The sequence below is a fragment of the Struthio camelus genome, chromosome 19, assembly GCF_040807025.1.
Source record: "Struthio camelus isolate bStrCam1 chromosome 19, bStrCam1.hap1, whole genome shotgun sequence".
Classification (NCBI taxonomy): domain Eukaryota; kingdom Metazoa; phylum Chordata; class Aves; order Struthioniformes; family Struthionidae; genus Struthio; species Struthio camelus.
In genome coordinates this window covers 4,853,224-4,863,235 of record NC_090960.1, presented here as the reverse complement: position 1 = coordinate 4,863,235, position 10,012 = coordinate 4,853,224, and the positions used below count along the sequence as shown (strand labels likewise).

Genomic DNA, 10,012 nt, shown 5'->3' with positions numbered 1-10,012 from the left:
TTACTTGAGTACAAGTCTTTATTTAGTAGAATTATAAAAGAACTTTACATGAGAAGTATAAAAATATGAAATAGGCTTTGAATCTTTTTTCTTTTTTTTTAGGTAAAACTACCCTTTCTCTCCCCCCCCCTCCCCCCAAGCTTTAGAAACATGTAACTTGCGCAGTTTGGCATCTTATGTAAATATTTGCTCTCATACATTGTAAAACTAGGAAAAACATCCAGTAAAGTAGCTCCAGAAAAGTGGCCGTATGTACCCAATCATACATATAACTGTCAATAATTTACTAGTTTAAGACACAATGGCACAATCAGACAGCGTAACTCTCCCCACTTTGTAATCTCCCCGTTAACTGGCGTAGACAAATGTGTTCCATTGAAAGATGCAGTATCACTTTTCCAGTTGTTTGTTATAATATGATTAAATACAAACACAAAAGTGATTCAGAAACGTTTGCCATGCTTTATACTTGTACCATGTGGATTTAATACCACTTTGTAGTTAAAAATTAAATAAATATAAATATGTTAAATAAATATATTTTAAAAGAACACCTCCCACTTGTATCATATTAGAATTCAGCATTTTTTTAATGCCTCACACACTCTTAATGCTTTGTCACAGCTTTAGGGCCAATGAAAAGAAATACTGCATCTTTAAAAACATAAGCTTCCCTTGGACATAATTATCAACCCATACAAAACAGAAAATGAGGTTCTTTACAGCTTTAGCTCACCTGTTAAAAACACTGCCTATAATGTTACTGCTCTGTACATCTTTCATTATTTTCTGTTATTTAGTTTCTCTTTCCCATGACTCACCTTACCTTTAGATGTGCAACTGATAACCCTTCTTTAGTAGAAAGTAAGGAACACTTGCAGTAGATAAATCATTAGCCTCTCACAAGCAGCTAATAGCTGACATCAATGTATAAAAAGTTTCTTCTGTAGATCCAGTCTGTGATCTAATTCAAGTACTGTTCAAGCTCTTCTGTGAACACGAGTCAATAAGCCTTATTTTAAAAGTAAAGCTTTTAACTGATTTGATTTTTCTAGTCCATATTTTTTTTTAAGACCTTCATTGTATCTGCTCAAGTATGAGGGACTAATTTTCCAGGGTAGTTGTGATTAAAAAGAAATTATGTTCTCCTTACTAGTTTTTGATACTTAAAAATGATTCCCTTTACAATCACTGCAGTGTGCCTAATGCAGACTGTGGCAGGCAGTAGTGCAATGGCAGGGTCTGATTTGCTACAACCAAAAGGCTTCTTTTTTGCAGATCCCGGTCCCTAATAATTATATGACTTCAATCACTGTATTTTGATTCTGTGCAGTAAAATACATGAGTGAGTTATAAAAGCAACTACAGTATAGGGATACTGAATGATGGTTATATCCAGCTTTTGCACTCCGTTTTTCACTGTCTTAAAAACTCCCTTGGGATAACTCCATCTCTAGGGTTCATTGCTTTTCTGAAGTTGCCACTTGCTCCTTGGGCTCCTACCAGAGCCTGATCCAGCGCAGAGTACAAGGCACTTTTTTGGAAGCTTGGTTTCCTCAAAGAGAATTCAGCTCTTCGATGATCCCACGTCTCCCTGCTAAAGGTAGGCCTGTTTCACAGCCCTGTGCTTGGAATGTCAGTCCAAGAGGGACGCTTCATCCCCCTTTTCTCAAATGTTGTCTCCTGCAAGACTCGTCTCTGCAGAGTCCTGATTATAGTAATGCTGAAACAGTCTTTCTTGGCAGCATATTTGCATAGCTTTGTAGGTATGCAGGAGCAGGTGAGGGAAACGAACTGTAAAGTAACATACAAAATCCTCTGGGATGGAGCCCAGGGTCTCCTGCACTTCAGGAGGCAGTTCTCTGTAATGATGCTTCTGTAAAAGAAAAAGAGGGAAAAGCTCAATCACATGTTGTTTAAGGTCTCTCTCCTTTAAATAGATCTGTCTGAACAAGATGGATGAAGTTACTTTGTCCAGGAAAACGTAAGTCAATTGTCAAGCAGCTCAAAAACCTGAAACAGGAAAAGAGACTGGCAACAAGTGGAAGAAGATTACAGTGTGTATATTGCTTACTCAGCCTAAAGAGGAGGAAACGAGTGCAGTGGCTTAAGTTTGCTTGGTACATATCCAAAGTGTCTTTAATGAGAATTATATGTGCACAAACTAAGTCCTTTACCTTATTTCTCATTGCTCTCAGAAGATCTCGTACTGAGCCTCCTTTATATGATCTGAACTTTCGAAGATCTGGTTTTAAAAAAAAAAAAAAAAATTACAAGGTCTTTTTGTGTTTTGAGGCTATGCTTAAGTTGCTGGCCTCAAGAATAAGGTGTGCGCGCTCGTGTTCGTGTCTGTTTACGGATGTGTTTCAAAGAGATACTTTCAATTATATAAATAAATACTTTGCTGACAAGTAAAGATCATGTGCCGCAACGGAGATGACAATGTCTGTCCTGACAATGACATTCATGTCCCTGCAAACCAGGAAGACTGCTCTGACAGAATATAATCGCATTACCTGTCTGAAGAGGAACAGTGATGTGCTCTCTCCAGTCCATTTTCACCACATCTCTTCCTCCTCTTTCTAATTGCTTGACAATTGGACCATCTAATGATTCTTTCTCTATACGGTCACTAACATCCTGGAACAGACAGTCATATTACTTCCAAACTTTTCCTGACAGTTTAAAGTTGTTTCTGCTAGCCAATTAAGAGCATGTCTTAATACTGGAGGTATAATTCTACTTCATGACAACATACAATACACAGCTTTATGCTTGGGAGGGGGGGAGAGAGAGGCTTATGAGATGTTTCACCATCTACCAAAGTGTTTGTATCACAGCATAGAAGATAAGAAAGACAGGAACCAGCCCCAAGCCAGCGCCCACCACAAGTCAGGATTAGCTACACCCAGTCACTGCAGTGGTCTACCCTGTTCTTAGAAACCTGCCTGGCAGCACATCCTAGTGCATTGCTACCCTAACTAACTGCTACAGACCTTCCTCACTGCAATTTAAGTAAGTTGATAATGTTGTGTCTTAGCTTCATGAGACACGCATGATCTTTTGTAAGCCTGAGCCATTTTCTTAAAGATAGCACCTAGGTACTAAAACTTTGCTTCCTCACAGTAAGGTTTGGATTCTATTCTAGTTCCAACATCCACAATGCTAGGGGAGACTGAATTCAAGATGTGAAAAGTGTCTAGAGTCCTTAGAACTGAAAGAACTGAAAATGGTCAAGACAAACCTGAAAAAATTGGAGCTGTTTTTCTAAACTCCAAAAGAATGGGTGTTTTAGCACGCAGCTGGCAGACGGACGTTTCTGAGGGTCCATGTTTAGCATTTGCTCTATTAAATCACGAGCAACTATGTCTTCTGCAAGGAAAAGGGTGATAATTCATAGGCTGTACAGAAAGCTCATGTTTTGCATCTTTAGGAAATCATTATGGTCTCAACTACTTCCAATTTGATCCTGAATGCTTGGCCACACTAGCTCAAGTACCACCCTCATAAATACTCAGCGCCATCAACAGGAAGGCCATAGCGTTGAATTAGTGCAATTATTTAAAAAAAAAAAAAAATTCAAATTTCAGTGCTTTCCTACCCCTTATGTACATGAAATAACTCTACAGCAGTCAAACATGCAGGGCTCAAAATTTTGTATCACTTACTTAATTACATGCTTTGGGGCAGTAAGTTCAAGATCTTTAAGAGCTTCTAACTTTTCTGTGGGAGTGCCTATGTATAATAATATAACTGTCACCATTACCTGGGGGGGGGGGGGGTTGTCACTGTGGTTCATAGTTTTTCCTGCCATTTCTATTGCTTTTAACACGCACTGCAACAATGCAGAACTCTTGTAGCACTTTATGGTTTCTTACCATGTCTCTCTGCATTGAAAGCATCCAGGCTGTATGCACCAAGCAGAATGTTGGCTTGCCGTTGTAGAGATTTGCCAAAGGGATGGCTGCCTTCAGATACCACATAATAAAAGACGCAGCCAGCTGAAAAGATGTCCACAGTATACGTCTGCAAATAAATAGCCTTTCATAGCAATAACAACACTTTAAAAAAAAAAAAAAAACACAACTCCCCCCTGAAGAGTTTGGGCCATCATCACAAGGTGCGTATGTGTGTATCTGAGGGCAGAGGGAAACTTTCCAGAATCACCTGCTACTCATAAGTAATTGAAAGGAAAAAAAAAAAAGGCTATATTAAAAAAAACCATTGTGCTACTGTTAATTTAGTTGCAAGCCAGCATGAACGCACAGGCCTCCAACATTGTTATCTTTGCCTGTGACAATGTACCAGCCCCGCCCCCCCCCCCCCCCCCTTTGCCCTGCATTGTGCGTCCTTCTCCCAGGAGGAGCCTGCAAGATGGAGACTTACAGGGTTCTCTTTGCAGTCTTCACTCAGCATCTCTGGGGCAATCCACCCTTCAGTGCCTGGCACGCCTGACCGACGGCTGAAGCTGTGCCTGCCCACTGCCAGCTTCTTGCACAGGCCAAAGTCTGAAATCATAGCTTTGACTTTCCCATGGGCGTTTGGCATCGAGATGAGAATGTTATGGGGCTTCAGGTCCCTGTGGACTAGTACAAACACAGGTTTAGTCCCTCTAGGCAATCCCCATGATGCATATAAACCTTTAAGGTGTTTGCATTGTAATCTTTTCATAAGGCTGAACCACTTTTTTTTTTTGTTAAATCAAGGTCTTAACCACAACTCTCTTGCCTTTAGTAGAATAAGAGTATGCGATGAGCCTGCATCACCACTTGCTGCACCAAAAATGCCAAGCCCTGCACAAACAGTAATAGCCCTGCACAAACAGTAAAAGCCCTGCACAAACAGCTTTAATACTCTAGTGCAGCAGTTTTACAGGCAGAAGGTCACTGCCTCAAACAAGTGCTAGAAAAAAAACTACGGCTTGCTGCCAACCTGAGGTCTTAGCCACAAGGCTCTCCGCTACTCTGAAAACAGGGTATCATAGACCAGAATCATGAAGGGAAAGGGAAGGGATGTAGAAGGAAGGAATGGAGGGAGGGAGGAAAAAAAAGAGTGTGTGTGTTTTGTGAGGACAGAGGTGCTAGAATTCTCTATTCACAGATTAAATGAGCAAGCTCCAAGCACCAGCCCAGCTTATCGTCTTATAGTTAAGAAAACGTACCACTCTGCATCCTATACTGAAACAAGAGTTATTCGTACCAATACTGAGGGAGTGCAGGTAAGCAAGACCAGATGTTGTCTGTTGCAGGAGGGTGATGGGTTGTAAGCCATGGTGACTGAAGGCCTTCTGCTCAACATACTACAAATTACAACAGAAAGGCAGATGACAAAGTTACAACAGTGTTTATCATTAGCCCCCACAAAGTTAAGCAGCTTACCAAAAAAAAAAAAAAAAAAAGAAATTAAACTAGGAAAATTGCAGACAGTATAATGATAGCTGATTACATGCGTGCAAGAGCCATTTTGCTCTGAAAAGATCATCTCTACAACATCAATCAAAGGTAGCATTCTACATGTCACTGTGCCTCCAGAAGCAACAGTGTAGGAGGACTTCAAAGTCCTTCTGATGGTAGGAGAGGCAGGACGACTAGAACACAGTCCTTCATGAGAAGGAAAATGAAAGGACAGGAGCTTCTGTCCTTAGATCAGTACATGGTTGGGAGGATATTTCTAAAGGTCTGAACCACTGTTCAGACACCTACCACTGTTGTAGGAATACGTAACTGACACACAGGTGATGGCGAGACTACGACCATCTCCTGTGGCAGACACTTCAACAATTTAAGCTAAGAAAAATTAAAGGCCTTCCAGTGAGAAGACTCTCAGAGGTTCTTTAGGTTTAAGTGACTCATCACCTCCTGTAACGTGGCAGCACACAGCTCAATGGCTATGTACTGAAACTGCCGGTCCTTCTCCGTGCAGAAATAGCGGATCACGTTAGGATGCTCATCTGACTCTCGTAGCAGCTGCACTTCACGGTCTGCAAAACTGAAGCACTCAGGGAGAATTCTTTTTACTGCAACAGCTCGGTTGTCAAACGTCCCCCTGCAAACAAGAAACCACATAAAACCTTTTAGCTTCTCTCTATACAAAGCAGGTAAGCGAGTGACAACAGAAGGCGTTTTACAGAGGCATATTACAAAAGCGTTCCCACGCTGGAAACATATTTTGTCATTAAACCTTTATTTACTAAACATTTCCAAGGGAAAGATTTTTGCTAGTGAAGAAACACTGCAGGAAAATATTCCAGACACACTCAATATACTTCTTTAAAATTTCCATTTCTATTCACATTAAATAAGTATTTTTAAAAAAGAAACTCCTAATGCAAGTAAGATATAAACTGATCTATTTAAGGCTGAATGCATATATTGTCTTCTACCTGTAAACAATTGTTCCTTCAGCTCCATGTCCCAATACATCTTTTGGGTTAAACGATATCTTGCCAACCATCACTCTGTTTGTATCTTCACCTGAACAAAAAAACACGAAATAGGACTGTTTGAGGATGAGTAAAGCCAGCCTTTTGTGACTGCGCAGCCTTCTAAGCCGGGATGTAAAAAATCCTTCTGCTCACGTTTAAGTTCACAACGCATATGATCAAAACAAGCAAACATCTGCGTTTTGGTACTTATGCTGAACCAGCAAATACTTACTGGTGACCAAATAATCCAATATATTCAAACACATTCTGTACATAGCACCTGAGCTAACTCACGGTCTGGAAAGGTCATGCCTCAGACAGTACAAGAGACCAGTGGTGCTCAGCAGACAAACTCTTTCTAGTTTTACAGATGTTTCAGTGAATTTAGGAAATGCAAACTGACAGTTACGGAAAGTGGATTTACAAGCACACTAGAGGTCAGGCAGTACAGCAAACCAGGTTCCATAATTCTTAGTTCTTGATTCCAGTTAATGATAATACTTATTTTTATTCAAATGAATTCTTGGCCACTGGTGTCTGAACTTAGGCTGCCATTTTTATTTCCTATGTGCAGATGAACTTCACTACTCAGGAAAACCTTATACTAAATAAAGTTTAGCAGAAGAAGTAGGCCTGAGGTAGACGAGACTGTTGCTTATTATTGGGAGAAAAAAAAAAAAGTGGTGGAAAGTCACCTCTCCGTGGAATGGCTACAGATGATAAGAACATATCCCACAGGCAACATAAAATCCTCAGATGGCATTATCTGGATATCTTCTAAAGCAAATATTTCTGCTCTGCCAAAATCAGGACATGACACACCTGCAAAAGCTCAAACTAAACGAGCGTGATGGTCCTTTTTCAGCTTTGTGATCTATGTAGTATCATCAGTAAGTCTTAACGGGTGTGCTCCATTACCATACAGGTTGGAGAAATACAGTGAAACTCAAAATGAAAGACACTAGATCAACTCTACCTCCCTCTTCTTGCTCAGTGGAAAGACAGCTCCCAACATCAGATGTGGAAACGCTGGAATACGCAGAATGGTTTGATGCTCTGGGGGACAGATTTGGTGTGCTGGTAGCTGAGCTCTCTGTCCGTACACAGGAGGTGTCCAAGAAATCTGCTTCTGGCGATAGATCACTGGGGGCACTGAAGGGCAGCTGTTGTTGCTGCAAGAGCTGTATCTTCTCCTCCAGCTGATGCTGCCTCTGTTGCTGCTGATGTACACTCTGTGAGAGAGGAGAGAGGACCTCAGTTCCACATGTGAAAGCGTTTCTCAGTCATGTCACACAAGGAAATTTCTACATCTATTAGGGCAGATGCATCGAGAAGGTAGGGGAAAGTTTTCGTGTTACCATGCTAGCAGCTAAGTACTAAAGGAACTAAGGAACTAAAGGGGCGTTCACTCGCCCCTTGTGAACGCTCAGAGCAAAACTCAGAAATCACAGCAGTTGGTTAATATGGCAAAAGCTGACTGTTACTAGGTTGACTAAATGTTTTTACACCACAGAAGGATAAAAGTCAGATCCAAAAGTCAGAAAATCTGACAGAGGTTCAGGGGAGGAAGGGAGGAGAGAAGCCAATGGTATTATGAAAAAAGCATGAAAAGAGTAACATATAAAAACTAGAACTAGTGCAATGTACAAAAAGATCTCAAGAGTTGGCACATAAGCCAGAGAAATCACTGTCCTGTCAAATATACAGCCTCTGCTGCCCACTGCATGTCTGGCAATTATCAAGGAGGAATAAAAAGCCCTGTAGGGGGTTATTTCCTAACCCCTGGATCATTTCTAGGCTAAGCTGTCAAATGTTACTATCCCGGAACTCACAAGAACATCCAGCTATCAGTCAGCATTACCATTGGATACGTGATGATAAAAGCCACCCAGCCCACAAGCAGGAAAGTACTGAGAATGATTGTGGCCATGTCTTTCAACATAGAGTCTACAGGAGCTTCTGGCCGAGGGATAGGCCAAGCAGGTTTCTCCTCAATATCCTTTGGAACAGCCGGAGGCACTTCCGTTGAGGAACCTTCAACTATGTCAATAACCTAAGAGACAGAGAAAGATCTGTCAGTTCAATGTCTTCATGGATAACAGACAGTATATGCTAGCCTGTCTGTTAATTCATTTTTAAAAGTTTCTAATCCTACCACAGGCAAAGCTTTGCATGTGGAAGAAAAGCAGATTAAAGCCCTAGTTCTGAAATAAGGGATGATACATTATGATACCAGGGACACTACATGTCAAGTACATGAAAATATTGTCACAAAAACGTGAGGCAATTCCATGCAGCTTTTCTTCCAACTCCTTCCCCAATATTCCACTCTTCCTCCTTATTCTTCAGTTGTCTAGTAAGATGATCATCATCGTCACAAACCTCTTCAATAGTGGTCTTGTCAGAGTCAACTGGGATCACATTTTCAGGCCTTTTAGGTAAGTTGCTTGGGAATTTCTCCAGGATCTTTGTAGGGGCAGATAATGGTGTCTCATGGTGCCCTTTAAATAAAACATATTTGTTGAAATTAAAAAAAATTGTCCCTTTTTAGGAAAGTTATCCTTCATTTCAACATCTTTGCTGAAGAGCATACATCAAGTTGATTTAAAAAAAACTTGAGAACATCACAGTAGAAGAACTCAAACATTTTTTTCCTCTGTTGAGTCCCTACAGTCAAGAGACCTCCTTCACGGTATAGTGACCTCAAGCCTGAGCAACTCCGTGCTCAGTCACTGGCTGTGGATTTGGTTCCTGAGGTCTCTCGGACCATTTGAGGAACATCCACTGGAACGCTTCCTAGTCAGCTCACTTTCAAGTTAGTTTTGTTTTGTGATGTGGTCTTGTGTGAGGGCAAAGATCATGTTCCAGGGCCTAAATGGTTCTGCACAGAAGGGATTATGCTGCACCTGAAGGAAGCAAGCACTGATCCAAGACTTAGCTGCAATTGCTCCTCACACTCCTTCAGCTTGTGCCTGCTAAAGCGAGAGCAGGGAGGTGCTACTGACTCCCAGCTTTTGCAATTGGAGCAGACAGAGGAAGACTCCTGCTCCTGGACAGAGCAGGGCAGAAAAAGGAGGGGAGAGATTCAGGGCCAGGCTCATTGAGCACAGAGGGCAGAAGGCTGGGGATGAGTCAGAACTCTTTAACGAGAGCCTGCTTCGCTTACTGCGAGAGCTGGACAGTATAAAACAAACAAGGAAGGGACTAAGAGAGAGAAAGGCAGTAGTTAAAGCAGCTGAAAGTTGCATCCCTGCCTCAGAGATCATACAGCATATGATATATCACTTAATTATAACATTTAGATCACTTGAAACAACTCAACTGCAGATGGTTCTTCATTTTTGAAGAAAAATTGCAAATACTCTGAAAAAACAGTTCCTACATTTGGCGATTTGGGACATACAAAACGGGCTGACATTTTATTAATATTAGCATTAACATCTGTGCCTCAATGCCCCATTTTTGAAATGGGGAAAACATTACCCTCTGATCCATATGGCAAGAATTAAGGTAATACTAGGCACAATTAAATGTCCAACGGAAATAAAAAGAACCGGGATACAATACATACGATAAATAATAACCAAA

General features: G+C 41.1%; 1 protein-coding gene across 6 annotated transcripts in view; it reads right to left on the bottom strand.

Annotated features, from left to right (window-relative positions):
• Positions 1-10,012, bottom strand: part of ERN1 (endoplasmic reticulum to nucleus signaling 1) — a 44,013-nt gene continuing 34,001 nt past the window's right edge. For all 6 annotated transcript variants that reach the window (XM_068913381.1, XM_068913380.1, XM_009678951.2 and 3 more), the window contains 12 exons: positions 8,807-8,925; positions 8,286-8,477; positions 7,401-7,656; positions 6,383-6,473; positions 5,856-6,045; positions 5,200-5,299; positions 4,387-4,586; positions 3,879-4,026; positions 3,245-3,372; positions 2,517-2,640; positions 2,178-2,245; positions 1-1,876 (listed from right to left, as the gene is read on the bottom strand). In XM_068913381.1, the coding sequence (XP_068769482.1) occupies positions 1,670-1,876; positions 2,178-2,245; positions 2,517-2,640; positions 3,245-3,372; positions 3,879-4,026; positions 4,387-4,586; positions 5,200-5,299; positions 5,856-6,045; positions 6,383-6,473; positions 7,401-7,656; positions 8,286-8,477; positions 8,807-8,925 (1,823 nt within the window). In that variant the 3' untranslated portion in view covers positions 1-1,669. The remainder of the gene's footprint in view (positions 1,877-2,177; positions 2,246-2,516; positions 2,641-3,244; positions 3,373-3,878; positions 4,027-4,386; positions 4,587-5,199; positions 5,300-5,855; positions 6,046-6,382; positions 6,474-7,400; positions 7,657-8,285; positions 8,478-8,806; positions 8,926-10,012) is intronic.